At 43.9% G+C, this 23,708-nt stretch overlaps 2 protein-coding genes across 2 annotated transcripts in view; both read right to left on the bottom strand.

Moving 5' to 3' along the window:
* Positions 1-596: 596 nt before the first annotated feature.
* On the bottom strand, positions 597-6,136 carry c1qtnf5 (C1q and TNF related 5). Its single transcript, XM_080508954.1, has 3 exons — positions 6,021-6,136; positions 2,327-2,583; positions 597-1,512 (listed from the first exon to the last, which is right to left on the bottom strand). Exons 2-3 carry the CDS (start codon positions 2,568-2,570, stop codon positions 992-994), a joined length of 765 nt encoding a protein of 254 aa, XP_080365080.1. The 5' UTR covers positions 2,571-2,583; positions 6,021-6,136; the 3' UTR covers positions 597-991.
* An 8,196-nt stretch (positions 6,137-14,332) lies between these two features.
* Positions 14,333-23,708, bottom strand: part of kmt2a (lysine (K)-specific methyltransferase 2A) — a gene marked incomplete at its 5' end in the record, with an annotated part of 36,435 nt that continues 27,059 nt past the window's right edge. The window contains 10 exon segments of the mRNA XM_080508837.1: positions 14,333-15,371; positions 15,461-15,590; positions 15,751-15,831; positions 15,946-16,053; positions 16,385-16,559; positions 16,687-16,761; positions 16,905-17,131; positions 17,215-17,283; positions 17,541-20,174; positions 20,931-23,595. Of these exon segments, the coding sequence (XP_080364963.1) occupies positions 15,096-15,371; positions 15,461-15,590; positions 15,751-15,831; positions 15,946-16,053; positions 16,385-16,559; positions 16,687-16,761; positions 16,905-17,131; positions 17,215-17,283; positions 17,541-20,174; positions 20,931-23,595 (6,440 nt within the window). The 3' untranslated portion in view covers positions 14,333-15,095.

Raw genomic sequence — 23,708 nt, 5'->3', positions numbered from 1 at the left:
AAAGAAGCAACACTATAGAGCAAGTTACTGATGACCGATCACCGTTGAGTGTTTTAAACTGTTTTTTCCAGAAACAGAGCCGATTAGAAAAAAAATGTTTTTTGCTCCCAAATGTTGTGCGTGCGTGCGTGCGTGCGTGCGTGCGTGCGTGCGTGCGTGCGTGCGTGCGTGCGTGCGTGCGTGCGTGCGTGCGTGCGTGCGTGCGTGCGTGTGTCTGTGTGTGGTTTTATAACAAAAACAGCCAGAGTTCATTTGTGGAATTTCTTCCCGTCTTAATGGGATTGGGACCATCTGAAAAGTGTTTTTACATCAAGCCACACAACCACTGTACCACTAACACTTTTCTTTCATTCATAATTGTAACTTGTGTTCAATACTTTTACATTTCAACCAGTCCTGGGGTGTGTTTTAATGGTAATGTATACACTCACTCTCTTTTTGTCATAGTTCTTCTCAAGCATTACATAAAGTAGAGCAAACCTCTGTCTAACCTCTACCCCACCCTCTGTTGGAAACATCCACCCCTCTGGTTCTCAACACCAGTACAACGGAAAATGCTGCATTATAACCAAAAAAGTGGTGTAAACATTCGGGAGGCTACATATTTATTCATGTTTCATGTCAGTTTTGTAGAAACTACAAACATTGCACAGTAAGAAGATTGAAGCAATCTGAGTTTGTGGCCTGGAACAAACTACCTGGCCAATGTCACAACATCTGTTACAGGAATTAAATGTCACAGCAGTTTAAAGGCTGATAGTTAAGGAACAGACATGGAGTAAAGTGTTCAGTGTTTGTACCTCACACCTCAACCACAGCACCAGATGCCGTTGAAGCAACGTTGCCTGGTGCATTTCTTTTTACCACACATATAAAGCTGTTCCATGTCACAGCTCTGCTAATTGTCTCTACCCGGAACATCTCTATTAGAAAAGAAAACAGGCTACAAAAATAGCTCATTCCGCCACAGTGGGACCTGACTCTGCTTTGTTCATGCAAACACAGGAGAGTTTTTCCAGTCCGAGTACACCAGGAAGCCGGTGAAGGTGCTGTCTGTCTTGGTGCTGGAGTAGAAGCCGTTGTACTCCGAGAGGGCCATCTGGACCCACACCTGGTCGCCAGGCACGAGGTGGAGCAGGGAGCCGCCCGACAGGGACGCCGGTTTGGGCCAGTTTCCATAGAACTGGAAGTAGGAGGCCACGGCGTGTCCGTTCTTCATCAAGTCGAACTGCAGGCTGGTTCGGTACACTGTGGCGTGCACGGCAAAGTAGTAGACCCCGGGAACTTTACAGGTAAAGCGCCCCGTCTCTGTGTTGTAATCCCCCTGCTCGTTGATCACGGTGGTGTCAAAGCGGACTGCGTTGCCCACAGGGAGGGGCATAGTGAGGCCCTGAGACAGTCTGACACTGAAGGCGGATTTCGGAGCCACGGCACACTCTCCCGACAGCCCCTTGTCTCCCTTCTCCCCTCGGTCCCCTCTGTCTCCTGTAAAGCCTCGCACTCCCGTCTCACCTGGAGAGGAGGGAGAGACACAAACATGATCATCAACCACCCAGCTAATGGTCGTTATAGCATTCCAGATTTACAGGTACTACTTCTTCTGGTCCCTCCTCAAAGTCAGGCGATGTGATGTGTGTTGAAGAAAGGAAGAAAACACTAACGACCATGTGTTGGCCACTTATGAGCTCTCAAAACAACTTCATGAAAGAAAGAAATGTGTCCGGTGCTTGTGGGTGATGGGTATGATCTACCGATTGTGCTGCACAAATGAAAGATTTTTAATTAGCGCATATTTGACAATCATGCAACCATTGGTCAAACAAGCAGTGCTATATGTTAGGGCGTGGGTTTGGATTAAGATTAGGGTTACAGTTACGGTTAGGCAACGTGGCCGGGTTAGGGTCATCCATCATTCGGTTAGGGTTCTTTGACGCATGAAGCAATAGATAGGAGAGACATTAACAGTGTTCCCAACATAATAGTTATTGGGAGACAAATCACACTTGCATATCATGTCAAAGCAAAGGTTTTTAGCTCTTGTGGCCACAGTGTTTACAGCTGCTACGGAACCATACTGAACAATTTTCAATTAGAATTCTGTCATTTCGACTGTTACTGGGTGGACTCAGCTGTTGCCGTTCCTGCTCTCATAAAGATTTGCAATACATTGTTTTTTGTTTGAGAGGATTGAAAGTCTTACCTTCTCTCCTCTGACATAGAGGTGTCATGTCCCTACCAAACCCAAATCAATAAGCTTCAGCAGCTTCATTCAGAATGCATTATACCAATGTGACAGTTTGTCGTTAATGAAGTCTCACGGGAGTACCTGAGTCTCCTCGCTCGCCCTTTTCTCCTTTCTCCCCAGGAGCGGCGTCTCTCCCGTCCCTGCCGTCCCTCCCCGGCTGACCGGGACTGCCATGACCTCCAGGAGAGCCGGGGATTCCCGGATGGCCGGTGCACAGACTGGGGGGGATCTTGTTGTCGTCCAGCTGGTCGGAGACTTGGAAGAGGACGAAGAGGAGGAAGAGGAGGAGGGGGTGCAGCGAAGGTAAAAGTCTGAGCGAGGTCATTGCAGTGTCAGGGCTGAGAGAGAGACAGAAACACACGAAACAACATGAAGAGTCATGTAGGCGTCACAGTTTACTAACAGGCCTGTGGGGCAGTGGCAGCAGAATGAGCGCAGGGCCGCAGCCGATGGGAACCTATCGACGCGTGTAAACAAAATGCACCACAAATCCCCGCGTGAATAAAACAGCATGAGAATGAGAGGAGGAGAAGGAGGACATAGAATGTTATTTAGCCTCCACACATGTAAACACTGAAGAGTGTGTATTTACAAGAAGGGTTTACATCTTACATAATCATTTTCTTTTCAAACAAACTGTGGGACAAAAGTTATCATCTCGTTTTAACAAAAGGGAATCGATCAAGCGCTTTCTTCAAGGTTTGTTTGGGTTTTTTTTTTTTTTTTAAAGAAAGGATGATTAATATGTTACAAAATATATGCTGAAATGCAGTGGCTTCTGCCAGGAGTACATTTCCTGACATATTCTACATTCTTTTTTGTAGAGCCATGATGTCTGAGTTCTTTTTTTGTCTTTTCATTCATACAACAACAATCAAGGTGCTGTGTAGTAAATGGATCATTCACACAGTAGATAGAATGTAGAAATGTCTAGAACCATAAAAAATAAATTAAAGTTGAAGATCACAGAAACCCAACAAAAAGGAAAAAAAAACAAATCATTTTACTCTTACATATATAAATTTTTTAACAACAATGGATAAAAGTTGACAATTTCTGAAACTTAATAGAGAGGATAAACAATAATTGTTCATATTCAGCTCATTGAGGTTGAAGCCAGCCCCACTGTCACTGGACAGTGGCAGCATATACAGAGAGGCAGACTCAGGCATATCACACCCCTTTACAATCACGAAATAGGGTTTTTTTTCCACGGACAAAAAAAATCCCCAAATTTAATTAAAATGAACATGACGGAATAGTAACCAAACAATGAACTAAACGATTGCCAGACACAAAACGCTTGTGATGAATTTATTTACAGGCATGTGTAATGTCCATGATGTGCTCAAATCTATTATAAATGAACCAGGCAGCCGCTACAAGCATGTTAAAACAGATGTTAGATATTTTTTTCTGTCTATATTCCAGCTGTAGAATCCTCACCATGCTGTATTCGATGAGTCGTAGTTTGTAATAAAGCACGTCAATAGTCCCATTGTGAGGAAATAAAAGCATGGATACGGTGAGACTTAATGCTGAACACAGCACTATTGTGCCGACACGCTATATATACTGTATATCTAATGTGGACTACTGGGAAAGCTATTTACTATTATAAGCCCTCTCTTTAATCTGTTTTCCATTGATGGAGTTGGAAAAAAATGACTTTATATTACTCCTCAGGATATATTCATTCAAACTCAAGGCTGCACAGATTAAAAATCCCCAAAATGTATGTGAAGCACTCCTCAGAGGATATTTTTCACTGAGTTCCTGGAGGAAAGCTGGTGTTCATTAACCCACAGGTGGAGGCGTAAAGAGCTTCACCAGTGACTCACCTTTTTTTTTTTTTTTCATCATCAAGCTGAAAGCCGTGATACAGAGAGTAACAAGTGAGGCTCCAGGGAAAGCAGGTCAAAGTGGAAACAGTTTGTAAAATGTCATCAATGTCCAGTCATTTATATTGGACACAAGTTTGAACAGCACTGGGGTGTCGCGGTTAGCCCTGTTCACTCATAATGATAAAGTGTGTGTCCAATTTCTTGCCACTGTCCACAAGCAAACATTCACGGTGAATTGATCATTTCAAACTGCCCGTAGGAGCCAATGTGACTTTCTGTTTCTCTGTGGTTATGGACTATGTTATGTACCCTTCGCCACAGACAGCTGGGATTGGCTCTGGAAACTAAACTGAATAAAGCAGACTTTAGAACACAGATGGAAGGTTATAAAAAATTTTTTTTAAATCATTCAAATGATAATTTTCTGATTTGCAGAGGATCTGTGAGACAAATTTTCCCGGCATCGATTACTCACATCTGCACAACAAAATGTTAAGGCCTTTGGTTTCTGGACATGTGTTTCTTATAAAAAGAGAGGGATGAGATGGAGGATACCAGTCAGTCGACTCAGAAAGTGCTCATCTCTGTCGGCGGAAGCACAAATGACCAACCGCAGTCCTGGGCTGACCCACATGGGAAGCATTGCACTTATCGGTGTGGAGCTCAGGGTAATGTTGAAACCCTCAGGAGATGTGTGTTACAACTTCTCACGAGGCAACTTTTTATATGTTTTCCAGTGGATTTCAGGACCTGTTAAGAAGAGATATGAGCTCGTCCCGCTGTCGTCCTCTTGGGAAGCCTGTCTGAGAGCGGGACAGCCGGCGTCGCAGCACCATAAACGCATCTGATGGATTCAGCAGGACCTGCATGTGTCTAACTGCAGGCTCCCTAATGAACACCCACTGTCTGTCCTGTGACATAAGGATGAAAAAGATGTACTTTTTGTCATGTGTTAGCAGGCTTCTTAACTGGAAATCGGGTTGAGCTTGCGGGAAGAATAAAAGAAAAAAAAAAAAAAGAAGAAAGAAATGAGGAAAACAAAAAGGAGGGAGTGTTGAAGAAGTGCATGTCAGGATTCCTGGCAGGATTGGAGAGCAGACAGGAGGACAAACTCTGAGAGTCTGAGCAGCTGCCTGCCACCGATCCTCAGTAGCACTTGGATGGGTTAGAAACATTAGTATTTTCAATAACGGCACAAAATAACAATTCAAAAGTTTACGGGCGACAAACATGTGAGCACAGAGAAACATCTTGTGCTTCTATTTATAGATGCTTTATGCGAAAAAATGCACATTTTAACCAAAACATTTTTTAAAGATAATGTGATAAACTTTAAGAGTAAACGTTTCAGCTTTGCTGGAAACACACATCTTGATGTCAGTCAAACTTTAGCGATTCAGTCTCAGTTTTCCCCCTTGGAATCAAGTGTTTTGAGAAAATCGGAGCGACTTGGCTTGTTTCCTGACGACCAGCTGTAGTGAGATCCACGTTTACTGTAACTCAACATCAGACCTGTTTATGTAACCCCTCACTTCTCCACGGGGCTTTATGTGGGACTGAAAAACTAACTGTACAAACACAGTTCAGGCTGAGAGAAGATTCATTTGTTTCGATGTTGATTTGTTGTCTCTGGATATAGCTTTAGTGCTTGATTTTACAAAAAGCATTTCATGTGATGCATTTAGTTTGTGTGTGCTGTGTATTTAATACTGATGAAGAATAAGTAAAATTGCACTACATGGTTTTGGTGATACTGAATAAGAACTGTAACAAATACAAAGATATTATTGATGTTCTACTAATATTCTGTATTTTCACAGTTTTATTTGCAGAATTGTACCTGTGCACTTCTATCAGCCCTCCATAGATCATTTGTATGAAGCTTCTGAAGACTTTGAAAGTTTAAACCAACACAAGAAACCAAACCTTACCGGTTGATGTGATGAAGTTTGTGAGAGCTGCTTCTGATGAAAGTCTGTGTTGAAAAGAGAGGAAAAGAATCCCTGAGAGCTGTTCAACCAGACCAGAGAGTCCAGCAGGGAAAAACTGAAAGGAACTAGTAATGAAATCCAATTAGAGAATAGGGGTGGGTGTGAGAGGAGGAACCAAGAGGGTGGAGGAGACGGAGAAAACTATGTGATGTACGTCCAACAAAAATAAGGGAGAAATACAACAACAAGAAGAAAAAAAAAAATATTTAAAAGCACGAGAAGATCAGTGTGCAGGGAGCGGTAAGAAAGGAGGAGGGAGGGTGAACAATGGAGGAATGTTTGAGACATTGCATAAGAGAGTTGAGGAAAGTCTCCAATAGTTCAGCTCAGAGTTTGGAGAGCTGTGGTTAAACAACGCAACGAGCTGTGCTTCAGCTTTTATGAGAAACCACTGCTAATGAAGACATACGCTCCATAGAAACACACACACACACACACACACACACACACACACTTTTATCTCTCGGTTCTGTGATTTTCGTTATCAGCCTCCCAGATGAAGTAATTTTTCTCCCCCCAGATATCATCTCCCCGCAGTATATCAAAGGAGACTCTGACAGTAAGCCTCTTTCCCTCTGTAATCCCTCAGTGGTGGCGTTAAGTTGATAAGGCAAGAGGTCTTAATATCTATTTGGCAAGCAGTGTGGAACTTGAGCTGGTTGCATTTTGCTGCTCTTCTTGAGTCGAGGCCAAAGAAAAACGTTTTCAGTGTTATCGGTGGAGCAGCTGCTAAAGCTGCAGCTGGCAGAGGATTCAGATCACAATAAGCAAGAGGTAATTTGTGTCATGGGAACAAAGAAAATGAGCAGTGATGTTTTGCCAGCTGCATAACGTCAACAGTCTGTTTGCATTTTGCCATAATTTACTTGTTTGTAGAGACACCCAGTGGTGCCCCATTTGTCCCACTTTGTCCCACCAGCCTGATTTAGATCAACAACTGGTTTGACGGCTGCTATGAGACGTTCATGTCCCTCATAGGATGAACCCAGAAGAACTTCTTTTTTGGGCTGCAATTATTGCTGGAAATTGATTTTTTTTTTTTTTTAAAGAAATGCGAAAAGTAGAAATACTTTTCTATTTAAGACTAAAGCTACAGTGGCCCAGTAGGGCCAACACCACAGGTCATCAAAGGTTAGGGAGTAAAAAAAAAAATATATATATATTTTTTTTTAACGAGTTAGACGTTTTCAACTAATCGTCACAACTGACACGTTAATTTTCACAGCATTATAGCTGAAATGGATAATTAGATTTTTTTTTTGTCACATGTTGTGTAGTCGTTACTCAATGAATGTGTGTCTTTCAAGAACAGACGTTAAATTATATCCCTTGCAATCAAAACAATCTGACTTTCACAAAGACTGATTAACTGAAATAGACTAAAACAACATATGTGCATCACATTTGACTTTTGACAAACTGATGTAACTTCAGACTGAGTGCTGACAGCTCAGTGATGCAGCAACACAACTATCAATAAATAATAATATAAAATAATAAATGAAATACATTTTCAGAGACACCGTAAAGTGACCCAGGATTCACTCATTAACTTGAGTTTCCTATGAATTTGTGAAAAATACCACCCAGATCAAGTGACAGACACAATATGAAGATAAAGGTTTTTTTAGTTGACTCAAATTCGCAATGTAATCGAACTTTGAGATTAAAAGGACTTATTTCTTAAGTACTAATTAAATCCATCTATTGATCCATCCTATTGGCACTTAACACACCAGAACAGCTGGATTTATTGTGGAATTAGATTGCACACAGGTGGACTCTATTGTCACATCAGGTGACTTCTGAAGGCGTTTAGTTGCGCTGGATTTTATCTCGAGGTATCAGAGCAGTGAGGGGGCCGGATACTTTTGCATGCCACACATTTCAGTTTTTTAATTGTTAAAAAAAAAAAAATGAAAACAATGTATCATTTTCTTTCTATTATAATATTCATAACATAATATTTTGCATCTATTTCTCAATTATGTGGCACATTGTGTTTGTATATCACATTATTTTCCTTAGGTTATATTTATAATGTGTATCGTAACATTGTGTTTCTGCTCAATATGTATATTGGATAAGATTTTTCGTATTCTGTATGAATTTTTCAGAATCCAGGTGATGAATTTCAATAGTTATTCCAAATTTTAATAATGCTTCTGGAGGCTGTAATTTTAATCTGTATTTTAATGTTGTGTTCCTGGCTGGGGACTGCAGATGGAGACCAGCCACGTCGAAACCTGGTACAAAGCATCTTTTCTTTAAGAAGAGGTTTTTTTGTACATGGTCCCTGAAAAATAAACAAATATACTATACTATACTAAACTAAACTAAACTAAACTTAGACTTCTAATAAAATACATTTATATTTGTCATTATAATTTGATAAAATGTTGAAATGTTCAAAGGCTATGAATTAAGCCATAGTTTAGTTTTTTATCTGGACTAATTATTTGGTTTCAACAATTTATTCATAAGTTATTCTCCAACAAGGATTCATGAAAACGTTACATCAATCTTACATGAAATTACATAACTCAGATCACAAATTGGCTGACAGCCTGCGGCTCATAGGTGCAAAGTTTGAGAGCAAAGAGTGAAGCGGCTCTGAGGGAACACATGGGCCTGCTTAGTGTTTAAACACTGTAATGTTTTATTGGGATGTAGTTCGGGAGGAAGGGTCAGCAACTTTCAAACACCCTTTGAATTGTGTGGCTTTTTTGCAGGGAGATGTTCAGCAGGCTCCTGTGGAGTGAAGTTAAGATGTGTATTTAATTAGCAGCGCTAGAATCAGCACTTTCTGTGCCTGCTACGCTGGTTTCCTGTAAAAACCCATAAACGGCTCCTCCAGATGACTTACTGTTAATTCAAACCACAACTCAACCATTTGGATCACTTTCCCAGGGATGAAAAATGAAAATTGTATGCGTGGAGCAAACGAGCTAAGCTATTTTACTTTGGGGGGGAAATCTGTGTTGTCAACACGGTCCCACAGTTTAGATTAAATCAAAATCCAGGGTAAAAGGTGAGTAAACCATTTATACTGGGTGGTTGACAAAACAGGATCAGGTTCAACAGACCAGGAAGATGATTAGATGAGAGAAAGCTGCAACAAAACAACACAAACCGTGAGGATTTTATATGCACGTGGACTGAGGGGAATAGCAAAAGGTAAAGGTGATGAACGCTGCAATCAGCACAAGAGTGCAGGGAAGATAGGATGTCTGAAATCTCAGAGAGAGGAGCGTGGATAAGACAGGGCAGAGACAATTCAGATCACAACACATGAGAGAACAAACACTGTGCTGCTACTGTTGCCTAGTGACGCAATTCATGTATGTTATTAAAATATTTCGTCACTTTCTAGCAAAAAAGGTTTTCAGGTGTTTGTACTTGACTTGGGTAATTGTTTCAGGCAACTTTTTACTTCTTCTCCTCCTCATACCAATATCTGTCCTGTATCTTCCTTGGCTTTTTAAAATAAATGTATCATTGCTTCTTTAAACACTGATAATGTGTTTGTTCTGCGCCCTTCATGTTTCCCGATGTCTGGTGTCACTCTGCCTGCCTGAGTCTTTCAGCTCCGCCCTCATATCCTCCTCCCCTGATTACTCCTGATCATTGGCTGGCGTGTCTCATCAGCCTGGACTCTCCTATGGGCAAATAGAGAGGGAAATATCGGGCCACGTTTACACGTACCTGGGTTTTTACAAAAACAAATATTTCCCCCTCTGCCTTAAAAAAAAAAGAAAAGGAAAGAAAATTTACATTTTAATTTACAAGGACTGCATAAAAGCTGCTTTAAACATGCCAAACCTGTAGGGGGCAGTGTAACGAGAATGATGAAGCCACGATAGTCAATCAGAATCCAAAAAAACATTACAAATTGTGATGTAAATCTCAACCTACCCCCCCCCCCCCTTTAGATGCAACCGGAGACACGAAGTTTATCAAGATCTCCATTGTGGCCGGAGTTTTCAAGAATCGTCGTTTGTGGTGAACCGTAGCTGCGTTTTTGTGTAAATGCGCCGCTCAAACGAAAGAAATATCAGTTTTTTCAAATACCCAGGTACGTGTAAACGTGGCCTCCATTTTCATAAATACCAGGCTAACGTGGCCTCGTTTCAACTTTTTTTGTTTATTTACATTTTTTGAATTTTCATGAAGGTGCCATATTATTCAAAATTTATTTTAGAATAGTTTTCTAACAGTAATGTGTCCCTATAGCGTGTGTATGACGCCCCAGAAGTAAAATCTGTCACCTCCTTGCTCCATTCTGTAGCAAACGTGTGCTCATACTAATCACAGATTTTCCCTTCATGATGTCATCTGGGGAAATAACCGCTCTCTCTTATCGTGGATACTCACTTTGACTCTCCCATAGGTAGATGAGCTCTGCCTTCTGACATTTCGAGCAGGCGCCATTTGTTCTACTCACAAATACTACTGGAAAACAGACCTGGAGTAGACGTGAACAGACAGAGCTCTTTAGCATTTAAAGGTACACACCGAGTTAAACTCAGCATAATAGAACAAGACACAGAAAAGAGTAAAGGAGACATGTTTATTATTTAAACTATCACTTAAATAAAAAAGTGCATAGAAAATAAACATGATTAGAAACTTTTCTTTTTACACTTATGTACAACTTTGTTTCCTAATTATACATTCAACCAAGTAGTTTGTGGTTTATTTTCACGGAGGTGGGGTTTTTTTTCCTTCATTTTGTTGAAGCGTATTGAAAGAACACTGTTGAACGGGAGTAAAATGACTGTTGTGAATACCGTTACTACAGAGAGCAGGAGAAGATATTGATAAGACAAAGGTATATTTCAAGGCAAAAGAAGACGAGCCTGTTCATGATCGTTCCGTCCGCACTTTCTGTGACACCACATCCCATCCAAGGCTGATAACTTCTATACACAAGAAACAATTAGAAAGATACAAATACATGTTAAGTACTTGTCCGACCTCTCCAAAACCATGACTTGTTAAAGAACAATTCAGGGTGGATGTTGCACAAAATAAATAAATTAAATGTTTTCAACATCAGCATTATCTCAGCATTTTGACTTTCTATAAAAACAGTACATGATACCAAAAGCTTCGGAGGAGACAGAGGTGGTCAGGGAGACGCCATAGCTTTTCCAAAATGAAAGAAAACAACAACAAAAACAGACAACAAAACATCATTTTGGTGAGATCTTTAAACTCCTGATCCATCTCCACAAACCAATCATTACCACATCAAATAAGCTGTCTAAAAAGTCCCTGGTATTAAAAACATACAAAACAACAACAACAAAAAAAAACATTCACAACAAGCAGAAAAAAAACAACAAAACAGACAAACAGATATAAACTATATGGCTGACCTCAAGAAGTTCACAACCACATGAATACAGTTACATTTCTCATCACATAAAAACCGTTCCTTTCTAGAAAGAAAACCAAAAGCAGGTCTGCAGCGCTCCTCGCTGGAGGAGGAACACTCACAGGCACGGCAAAACTGGTACTGGATATCAATATACAAAAGAATGATGCACGTTAGTTTTATCTTGATAGTACTGTAACACAAAACCATTATAGAGTACATTGAAACATTGCTATTAACCATTATAAATCTGCTGTTTTGCTACTGTAACTAAGTTTGTCTGTCCATTCCATATATTGTATAGATACTAAAGTACAAGAAATTACTATGCATGTTTCCGTATATTATTGGTATTTATACTATAATTACAGATAATGACGGAGAGAGGCCACTGGTGTGGCGTGGTAAAATGAAGTCCAAAGTAACGACGGAGACTATTTCAAAACAGTGAAGAAAGTGAGTTATTGTTCATTGAACCCTCCGGTCAACCCTGAAAATGCAGAAGTTGATCTGGCGAAGCGAGAGTCGTAGACGGAGCCCTTGCTAACGTGATCTGTAAGAATCCAGGAACGCCCACCCCCACCTCCCAACCCTCCGGCTCGACCCGCGGGCTGAAATGAAGCCGCTGCTCCCTTGGAGGTCGTTATCTACACGTCTTCCACATCCACCAGGGTGAAGTTTGACACGAGAAACGAACGGCTGACGACAAACGTATCGACATCGTCACAAGTCTAGCGATGTGGAGAAAGAATATACATTCATTGTTGACCTTAGCAGCAGAACCCAGCGAGCCCAGTCGTTGGGGTGGACGGGTGTTGCTGTACAAGCGCGGGGGCCGGCCCTTCGGCGAAGGTGGACGGCTCATCCCCCCCCCCCGGGTTTGCACACGCAACGCACCGCCAGGAAGGAAAGGGCCGCAGGTGTGGTCCCTGCCTTCATTTTGTTGCAGAAGGAAAGAAATAAACAAACAACAACAACAACAACAAAAAAGAGTCAAGCGCACTTTTGCTAGTCTCAAACACCGCTGTCAGGAGCCTGAGGACCAATCCGTGCTGACCAGTTCATGTATCAGACGCACAATCGCAAAATACAAACAAGCAAAAAAAAAAAAAAACAACCTCAGAGACAATCTGTGCTTGTGGTTTCAGTATCGGAGTTGCATTGTGTGTCTGGAGAAAGAGCTGAGTTTTTCCTATGTCTGTTCAGTGCCTGTGTCACAGCTAAAGTGCAAACCATCGTTTGTGGGTCATGTTTCGGGTTTCCGGGGGCAGTGCGGGAGTAACGGCTATAGCGGCCCTCAGGCGATAGGAAGATGACCAAGAGACCACGTTGAATAAATTAACAGACACGAAACGGGAGAGACTTGGGTGGCATCGTGGAAACCAGCCGGTCTGAACAGTCTGCTTCGATATTCGGTCCGAGACGTGAAGGATCGTAAGAGAGAAGAGGCGAGCTCATCCACAACTAAGGCAAACCGCAAGGAGACGGAAAGAAAGAAGGGGGGAGGGACGATTTTCAAACGCTGGAGCGCATCGATCTGCATCCACCAAGACAAGTCAAGAATCGGCTGTACGGAGATATGACATTGGTGGGAATAACGAAAAGGCACCTCTTTGTTGAAGACCACGTCTACAGAGGGACATGAGACGTCAGACTGATGGGACTCGTTTGGCTCGTGTGTCACTGATTGGCTGGCGGGCCTGTCGACCAATGGTTGCTCAGCGACTGAACTGGTTTCTCGGTGTGATGTGTTGTGGAGACAATAAGGCTGGAGAGAGGAGATATCTGTTCTGGATCAACAATCTGAACTCTCTCAAGTGCATAATAATAGTTCACGTGACGACCATACTGCCAGTTAGAACTGCAACAATGAAAAAACAAACAAAACAAACAAAACAAACAAACAAATCCAACGCCAGCTCCGACCAAACGGCCCGGGGATAGATAAAGAGCTACTGGTGGACTGAAATGAAAGGGGACCAAGCCACAGACCAGCGTCAGTCTTTGGAATTAAAGAAAACATTCAGGCTACAAATAAAAACAAAACAACAACAAAAAAAACGACTTTGAAAAGGCAGCGGAATACAAAACATAGAGACCGAGCATTAGTGTTTGTAAACCTCTATTTTCTACAAAAATGACAATAAAATAAATACGATTTTTTTAAAAATATAAATACCATCATTAAGTGCTATTCACTAGTGAGTGCTTTTTACGTTTTTTTTTGTAGAAAAATATACATTATTTACATCTGTTGTTTTTTGTTTTTTTTAAAGCGAGCATCATAATTCCCTGTCCATAATAAAAAGACAAATAACAGACAAGACTTTAAAAGACTTGAATAAAAAAAAAAAAAAAGTATTTCCCATAGTCATAGTTATCAAAAGAGGCCAAGAAGAAAACAAGCTGTGAGAAGAATTTGCTTCACAGGTAAGATGTTTGGTTCTTGTTTTTTTTTCTCTGCTGTAATTTGGAACACGATCAAAAAAAAAAAAAAAAATCTAAGCTTATACGATTTACCAAAAACAAGTTTGATAATAATAACAACAGCATGCACGAGCGTGCGGCATGTCTGTCTGTAAAATTCATGTGTTTTGAAACACAGCTATTAAAAAAAAAAACATGAATTATAAATATCTCTACTCAAGCACATCAGTAGGTTTCTCTGGTCCCTCGGCTGTCAGTCCACCAGAATCTCTAGCTGCCTCGCTCTCTCAGGCCAGAGGCGTCATCCCATCAACAACACGTAGCTACCACGCTGAGAGACTCAAAGTCAACTTAAGTACATTTCAACCTCAGATTACACAAACCGTCTCCCTCTCCTTTTCCCTCCCTCCCTCCCTTCCTTCCTGTGACCACTGCTCCCCCTAGTGTTTCTGCCGGCAACAGGCTGCGTCGCACCAGCCGCTCCTATTTACAGTGTCGAATGTACATGCCTGGTGCCTGGTGCCTGGTTTCGGGGAAAATTCCTGCAAATCACAACAGCTCTGAAGGCATCGGGGCACATTCAAACAGGGAAATGTGCATTGATAATAGCTGACACTGAGATTTAAAAAAAAAAACAAGAAGGAAGAAAGAAACCCCAACAAGTTTTCTAATTTTTTTTTTTTTTTTTTTGTTCTCGTAAAATTAGTTAAAAATCCCTTCAACAAATTGCACTTTGGTGTAAAATGGAACCGAGTTCTTTGTTTTATATGATCACATCTCAGCATTAGTGGAGCACAACATATTTCTAGAAAATTAAGGATAATGGGCCAATGTAAAAAAAAAAAGAATCTTCAGGGGTGTGGTGGGGGTAACTCTATAATCTTGAAAATAAATAAAAGGTAATATTGCGACGCCTTGATTTCTTCACTCACCTTGTAAGGTGAAACTTTCCACACCAAATGTAAATGAGACAAAAGGAGGCACAATATGTTGGAAACTCTATAAATGGCCCGTCCTCTAAAAACGGCCCTTCCTGCATATACGATACGACCAACAACCACCGTCCCTGCAGCCGGGACCGAGGCAGAGCTCGTACTTTGTTGGCAGCTGTGGTCCTTCATGGGCTGAACGCACCAAGCTGCCCAGTGCCTCTGAATGCCGTGGTGCCGCCGCCCCGCCGCCCTCTCCCAGCCGTTGGCATGTCGTTGTCAGTTGAGGAACTTGCGACACTTCTTTGCGCTGCAGTTGCAGGGCAGCTTGTTGCTGGCGTCCTCGATGGGGAACTTGTAGTCGTAGGTGAGCTCCTCTCCACAGTAGATGCGGCGAGACGCGAAGATGACGATGTGCTTCTGGCCGTCCACGGTGATGACCCGCGAGTAACAGTTGGGCTCACAGGAGTGGTTGATGAAGCGGGCGGCGTTGCCGTGCACGGTGGCGTCGACCACCTCATAGTCATCGATGCGAAACATGTAGCAGCCAATCCCCTTTTACAGAGAAGAGATTTTATTAAAACAAATTTCAGCTTTAGTATTATTCTCCTTAGTTTATCCAACGGGACAGTTTAAAACCTCACCTTCCCCTCATAGTATTTCTCCCGTTTGTCAGTGAGAACAGACCGAATGACATTTCCGGAGTATTCGATCACCATCTCCCCAGCCTCGATGGTTTTCTTGCAGAACAGGCCTCGGCCATGAATAGGAGATCTGCAGAGGGATACAGTAATGGATTTAAAGGTCTGATACGTCCAAATCAAAATAGTATTCTTCCTTGACTAAACTGTAACTATATGATGAAGGGAAGTCATAACACTCCACAAAACAACCAGATATTGACCATAGGTGCCAGTATAAAACTAAATCAAACCTGTAGACTCCAACCGTCTCTTTAGAAGTCGCCTTGAGCTGTTTGAATCTCACAGCAAGCGGCAGCTCGATCGATGCACGCCTGCGACAGCGGCACAGGAAACTGGCATTACAGTAAGAACTTTTCATCAAATTCCTTCTCAGATGTGTTTCCCGTATGAAGGACGAACAGGAGTTTGAATGAGCTGCTGTATACCTCGCCGTCCTGAGCTGGCCCTCCTCGTCGTCCTCTTCCTGCGGTCTGTACTCCGGGGGTTGGCGATGTTTTGAGGCCAAGAAATTAAACATGTCAAATACAGACCTCCTGGTTTAAGCAATAAAACAGACAGAAGATCAGATAATTAAAGTTTGGCAGATCACTAAATATAATACGTCGTTTTCTGCATCACTGATTAACAAAAGCACAACAACAATATACAGTCGCCTCGCAAATGTCTCGAGACTGTGGAAGGAAACGAGAGCACCCAGAGAAAACCCACACACAGGGCGAACATACAAATTAACAACAGATAGACATGGTATCCTTCTTGGATCTTTAGAAACGGGATATCTTGAATCATTTACTGCGTGTTTAGTAGCACACACGCTGCAACACTGTGTTGTGGACAAGCGCGTGAGGGACTGTTCTTTCCAACCTGTGGTGGGTTTCTGCACGAGCTGAGCCGTGGGGGTTGATGGGAGGTTCGTCTGTTTCCTCGGGCTTGTGGAAGCGGAAACGGTAGCTCCGGCAGTGTCGGGAGCCGTAGAGCTGCTCCAACAGGAAGACCACCGCTTCGTGCACGACTCCCAGCATCCTCAGTCCGTTCACACCTGGGACGAACAGAGACAGGCAACCACAGAGCGTCACCACTCTCATACCCGTGTATGATATATATTTCAGTATAGCAAGTTATTTTAAATGATTGAGTGCGATTTTGATATTTGGATCACGCCTTACCTTCAAAGGAGAGCTCTTTGAGTCGGGCGTTGGATCGAGCTTCCTGCACCTTATCAGTCAGAGACTTCCAGGCCTCTGTGGAGAGAGGGGCAGTGTTTTAAACCCAGTTTAATATATTTCTATCACGGTTATCAGTTGGATAGCCTTGAATGTACGTCATTTGTTTTCACAGTGTGTAATATTAACATGTCAGGCTGCGGGGAGTGTTTCTCTCTCACCTTCAATACTCTCGCAGCGGATGTGGAAGCCGTCTTCACTGCAGATTTCGAAGATGATGCCCTTTTTGGGCTTACTATCCAGAGCCGAATCCCTGCTGTTCCCATCCTGGTCAGGTGGTGATGTCACAGGGAGAGATCCCGCTCCTCCAGTGGCAGATGTTTTATCTTTCCCCACTAATTTACCCGGTAGAACAGAGCCTTCAGAGGTCTTCTTTTTACCAAGCACACTAGAAAAGGTGTGAAACAAGCATTAGAAGTCTTAATGTTGTGATTTGTCTGAAAAGAATTGACAAAGACGGTTACCCCATACCTTTTGTTCGAGGACTTGTCTTGAGGCTTGCCCATATCCATTGGTTCTGGGGAGCTCAGCTTTTTCAAACTGATTTGAAAAAATGATAATTGGCAAGTTTTAGAAGGAGATTGTAAAGTGCTCTTATTAAGTTGCAGAGTTATTTTAATTTATATTAGTACAGATGACATATGTCACATCTCTGTGTCCGAGCTAGTGTAAAGCAAGCAAAAAAGTAATAATAATAACTCCAAATGAAGTTTAAACAGAGTAAGTTGGAGGATATGCAAATGTGCAAAAATACAGTCTGCAAAACAACTGAAGCCTAAAGAGAAATGCTTTCCCACCTCGGGTTTGAGGATGGATGCAGTCCTGCAGGATTGCTGTGATGCTCATGGACTTGAGAGGGCTTCAGCTTCTTTCCACCACTCACATCTGAACTCTGTCTGCTTCTCTTTGCTTTGTGTTTGCCTTTCTCCGTTCCTGGCGCAGATGTGGTGGAGCGCGGTGGTCTGTGCTCTGATGATCGGGAAATAGGATTTGTTCTGCTGCTCTGGGAGTGTGCAGAGGTTGGTGCTTGGGTGAACACTCCAACAACACGTCCTTTGGCAGGGCTGAGAAGGGTAGACGGGCTGGGAGCTAAAGTAACTTTGTTAGTTGGGCCAGGGTCCAGTTTCTGGACTCTATTAACAGACTGCTGCTGTAAGTGGACATTACTGCATTCTGTCTCTGCTTGCTGGTTGACAGCCATGCTGATAGTCTGCTGGGACGGCAGTACGCAGATGCTGCTGGCTATGGATGTTTGAACAGAGGAGCTAAGCTGTGACATCAGAGGACCACCTCCCGCTGATTGGAGGACCATTGGCTGATCTGACAGGCCCAAGCCATGAGGACTTGCCTTAAAAAGGAGGTTGCTAATGGGCCCTGTGATCTCAGTGGAGCTGAGGACAGGAGTGGAGAGAGAGACTGATCCCGGTGCAAGTATGCCAGCAGCGCCACTAGGGGGCACAGACACAACATTCAACACAGACTGACTAGGGTTGAGGCTAGAGACTGTGCAAGGCAGCAGATGAGTAGAAGAATCATGACTTATGATACCAGGTTGGGCTGAACCAGGAATCCTCTGCTGAAGGAGAGTAGTAGGATCCAAGTACATTACCCCTCCTGGCTTTCTCTTTATAATGTTAGGAACTTTGCGTTGGGCAGAGGAGAGGCTGCTTAACTCAACCAGACTACCAGGTTGGCCAGGGATGCTTGCAGTAATCTGAGGTGAAGACAGGTTGATGAGGGTCATGTTGGGGGGTGCGACTTCAGATGGAGCCAGAGTGGGCTGGCTACGGGAGCGGGCCAACCTTTTGTTTTTTCTTGGCAGCAAACGAGAAATGGGCCTCTTCTTGCCATGAGCAGAGGCAAGGACTGTCGCGGAGGAAGTGAGGGAGGAAGGACTCGAAACTATGGCAACACTGGGAACTAATTCATGCGCTCGGCCCGCCTCTGAAACAAGAATCTGTGGCTGGTCGTGGGGCTGAGTGGGTAAACCAATAAGAAGACCCGAAGTGGTGCTGGGGATTCCTGCCTGGAAGCCTGTTTGGGCGGATCCTGTGAAAGTGTGAATCTGAGTGGAGTGAGACATTGTTCCCAGGACTTTACCTCCAGCAGGAAATATTGACTGGGCTGACGATATTCCTGTATTCAGCCCAGTGGTGAGTGTCATGGAGCTGAGCACTGTCGGAGAGCTGGTGTCCATCACTCCTGTGGCACTGATTTTTTGAGTGACGCCATTAGGGACCGTTTGAAGAACATACAGTGGTTGGAACTGCTGGTTGACCACAATGAGCTTGTCAGGACCTGGTTTGATGACTGCTGGGCTGGAAACTTGAGTCTGCGATGGTCCGGAGACTGGTACTGGACTGGGACAGCCCGAAGTTGCAGCTGATGTTGCGATGAACTTCTGACTCTGCAGAGGCAGAGACGGAGAGCTCGGCAAACCAGGAGTACCAGAACTCCTGGGAGCGTCTTGGCTGGCTGCAGGCTCAACCACCTGGCCAATGGCAGGGCTGGGAATAAACTGTTCTGGAGTCATGTGACCTTCTGTGACCTGTGTGTCTCTGTTTCCCAAAGTTGAAGCCTCGTGCTGGTTCTCTGAGGGTGACACACCGGGACCTGTTTGTTTCTTGTCCCCACTCTTTTCTCCACTGATAGCCTCGGGATCCGAGTTCATTCCCAGCATGCTTCGGTCAGCGGTATTTGAGATGAGACTCCCAGCATTGTGGTTTTGATTTGTGTTGACGGTTGGACTGCGTGTGGTCAGGACTGAGAGGTCAGAGGGCAGTTCCAGAGGAAGATATGGCTCCTCTACAGATATGGAGCTGTTCACACTGCTCTCTACAACCCCTCCACTTTCAGCACTGGGCAATGGCTGGGAGAAGTCGTCAAACAAAATGTCTTTACGCCTGTTGACGTCCACCCCAACGTAGCCCTCATCTAGCAGCAGCTCTGAGGAGGAAGGTTCAGACTGTTGACCCAGAGCGTTCAAAGACATAGAAGGTGTGTTTAGGACAAACTCCATGATATCTGATGGCAAAATGTTTCCACAGTCGTCGCTGTTGTTGTTGTCCGAGTCTGATTTGAGCAGGTCTGTGCTGAGGGACAGCTGGGCTTCAAGAGGATCCTGACCTTGACTCTGTTGCTGAGACTTTACTCCACCTCCAACAGGAAGACAATTTTCCTTTTGGTTCTTCCGGCTTTCTCGCGTGTTTCCACTCACTGCTCCACTGCTGTTGTCGGTCTCCTTACTCACTTCATGGGAGTCGGATTTGTCGGTGTGCCTTTCTCTGCCCCTTCTCTTGGGAGCGCTTTTATGTGGAGCAGATGAGGAGGTGGCTGTCGTGGTCGTGGTGCTGGTGGTGCAGATACTGGTGTCGCTTTCCGAGCCATCGTCAACTCCGTCCAGCTGGCCAATATCTTGCTTGCCTATTGTCCTGTTGAAGATAGCAGAGTCAACAGGTCAGTGACGACAAAAGGCGTTACTCAATTACAACAGAACATTAGCATAATTGTGGTTAAATACAATGCCATCATCATAGTATTTGTAAATATTTCAAGGAATAAAACCCAGATTAAAACCCAGCTAAATGATCAGCACTACTTTTTTTTGCTGTGTTTGATTTTCTATTAACATTTATTCCTTTTATAAATCCACTCATTTCATTAAAATATGCAAATAGATATAAGAAATGTACAATCAAATAACAAGACGACTTTAAAACTGATGTCATTTATTGGCAAAAATGTTTTGTTTTTAACAAATAATTGCTGTATATGGGACTAGTGGGTAGTAGATAAGTAGAGAAGAAGTGTCATCCCTTCAGCAATGACCGTTTTTTCCCCTCATTCCACTGACAGGAATCATCTCTAATTAAATTCCCTCCAGACCTCTTGAAAAAATCTGAATAAGACTAGAGCCAACACTAGAAATCTTTCAACATATTGCCACCTTCTGGTACAAAACTGTAACACTCCTTTATTAAGAGCACCACTGCTAACAACAGTTGACGTGGACTGAATGTACCATGAGTTGCAAATGGTTTTATGACGATTAAATTATAATACCAAATAGAATGTCAGTGTTTTTAAAAATGTGCAATGCAGTACTACCGGTTATCAAAATCAAAGATATCAAATGAATATAAACGAATATTTGAGTTAAAACCTGTGACAGTAATGTGTGTACTCACAAGGCACTCAGCATGTCCTCTTCACTTTTTTCTTGAGACCTCTGTTGTTGCTGCTCTTCGTCTTTCAGGAAGCGCTGAAGTTGAGATCCCCGTCCCAGGCACTGGTCTAACCCTTCTATAGATGGCAGGCCCTCACTAGGGTTAATTATTGTTCTGGTGAAGTTGTAATAGTAAGGGTCTTTCCCCCTGTGTTTCATTCCGCTGTCGTCATCTTCTCCGCTGTCCCCTGACGACGATGTCGTGCTCATGTCGTCTGCCCCATCGACTTGGCCCTCAGCCGACTTTTTGCGCCCGCTCGTCCTCCTCTTCACCAAAGTCCCTGGTCCATCCCCGCTACCGTAGAAAGCTAGATCCTCTTCGCCATATGAGCGGACCCCATAGAAGGGCGTGAGGCCAAAAAACATGTTGGAGCGAGCACGGGCACTGCGCCGAGGGTAACGCCGCTTGGCTGACCCCGATCCATCACTGTCGTCCTCATGATGTTTATCCTCAATACTTCTGTCATGTTCGTCCTCGGGGCCATCACCCTCGTCCTCAGTGCCATGAGCTAGGAGATTGTGGTGATCTCTGAGATCACTGCACGAGTGCTGCTTGTGTGGATGATGGTCTTCTGGCTGCGTCTGAGTGTCGGATTCAGAGCTGTCACTGCTGCTGGCAGAGGGCGAGGATAAGAGAGCAGAGTGGGCAGGACGCCGGGAACCGTGGCTGACAGTGGATAGAGGAACAGTGGATGCAGTGGTTGTGGGTACGGCTGAGGAAGATAGCCCACCAACAGCGCTGGTTCCATTGGGGTCTGTCTTGATATCAGTCTTGAGGGGATTTGCAGTGAGGGATTTAACAGGTTGTTTTTTCTCCCTGGAGGACAATGGCAGCTGGTTAGTTGTCTGTTTGGTGTGCAACTGAGAAGAGGCCTTCAGTCCTTTCTCTGGGGCTAAACCAGCCTGCTGTAAACTGTCCAGACCGGAGCTGTTCTTCCTTGCGGAACACAAGAGGTTCTCTCTGCTCTTTGAGGACGACATGTCCCCTCCCTGGTTCTCATGTTTCTCCCCCTGAGCTTTCCCGTGAGCTTTGATGCTGTTTCCTAGCACTGGAGCTTTGCTATTGCTGCTGTTGTGAGAGCTGGGGTTTGTGGCATGTGTGTTAATGCTGCCAGTAGCCTTATTGTTATTGGTAAGACGAGGGATTTTGTTGCTGATGTTGCTATTTTGAAGGGTCTTTTCTCTATCGCGGTCTTTGGAAACGTCTCTGCTGCCTGCTGTCTTAACTTTGGGGTGTTTGTCTTTGGCAGCTGAGGCTGAAGTTGAAGAAGAGAGGTGAACAGAGCCTCTTTTTCCAACATCATTGTCCCCCGATGTCCTCAACGACCACATGGACTTTGGGGCCGGTGCTGTGGCTGCACCCGATGAGTAATCATTTGATTTCCGTGTATTGGACTTATGAAATGAAGGCTGCGGTGAGCCAGATTTCCCAACAATAGACTCTTTATGATGTGAAGATGGTATTACACTCCCAGTGCCACCACTACTCTCCTTCCCTGAGCTGGGCTTGTCCTTGCACTGCATCATGTTGGAGGTGGGAGTGGACCGGTGGTGAGGCAACAAACTGAGACTTGCAGAAACATCATGCTGGTCTTTACTCCCATGCTTCCCTTGCTTATCTGCCTGTTTGCTGCCACCACTTCTCTGATGACCTGTGAGAACGGCAGTTCCTACAGGAGGAGAAGATTGGCCTGAGCAAGCAGGTGTCAGTCTTGAACTCTTGCCCTCACCTCCAGTATGCTTAGACTGATTGCTCGGGTTACTGTCCTTCCCTGAGCCCGACTCTTTGTTTCTGTCTGTGCTTCTATAACTGGAATCTCTTGAAGGAGGTCGAACTTTGTCACAATCTCTGCTAGACAGTTTGTCCTTACTATGGCCTGAGTCTTTTCCCATTTCCCTGCTATATTGCCGATGCCTCTCAGAGTCCCTCAGTCCTGTATCTCTATTGAGTGACCTAGATTTGTCTACATCCCTATAGCTGGGATCTCTGGAGGATGATTTACTCTTATCTGTTTCCCTTATGCTCGACTCTCTGCTTGCATGCCTCCTTTTGTCAGAGTCTCTGTTTGCTTGTCTCCCCTTCTCTGAATCTCTTAACGGATCTCTACTGAGAGCTCTTCCCCTCTCGGATTCTTTCAAACCCGAGTCTTTACTCAGTGATCTCCTCTTGTCTGTCTCTTTGGCTGATATATCGCCCTTGTCAGAGTCTTTTTCTCTTGCTGATCTATTCTTGTCAGAATCTTTAGAAGCTTGGTCTCGGCTTGACATTCTCCCCTTGTCGGCTTCTCTTAACCCTTGTTCTCTAGAAAACTGCTGCCTGTTCCTATCTGTGGAAAACAGTCTCCCCCTTTCATCATCTCTCTGCGCTGTGCACTTTGAGTCTTTGCTGGGATGTTTGGACTTCTCGGGGTCTCGGGCAGGGGACGGGATGAGGGGTGGGGGAGACGTGAGGGGCCGTGACAAAATCTGAGGCAAAGAGGTTACTGCTCTCTGTCTGTTGAGCTGGTGGGGTGGAGGCGAGAGAGAAGGGGAGCTGTGACGGCGGGAGTCGATGTTCCGCATGCTGGAGTTTACGAGCGAGTCACCCACTGTCACAATCTCATGGCTTTGGGGCTGAGAGGTACCTCCTGGAAAAGAAAAAGGAACGTTATACAAATTAGGGTGACTTTACAAGAAAGGTAAAAAATAAATAAACAAATGTGTCATCACATTTAGTCAAACGATGGAGCAATACTGTTAC

This window comes from Blennius ocellaris, assembly GCF_963422515.1.
Source record: "Blennius ocellaris genome assembly, chromosome: 2".
In the NCBI taxonomy this organism is placed as follows: domain Eukaryota; kingdom Metazoa; phylum Chordata; class Actinopteri; order Blenniiformes; family Blenniidae; genus Blennius; species Blennius ocellaris.
Note: the sequence above shows the minus strand (reverse complement) of the source record. Positions and strands in the feature narration are given on the sequence as shown.

Bases quoted from the DNA above. Each gene is read 5' to 3' on its own strand.
- c1qtnf5 (XM_080508954.1), bottom strand. From the start codon at position 2,570: ATGACCTCGCTCAGACTTTTACCTTCGCTGCACCCCCTCCTCCTCTTC. The intron at 1,513-2,326 runs GTACTCCCGTGA...CCTCCTCTCCAG, and splicing joins GGGCGAGCGAGGAGACTCAG to GTGAGACGGGAGTGCGAGGC.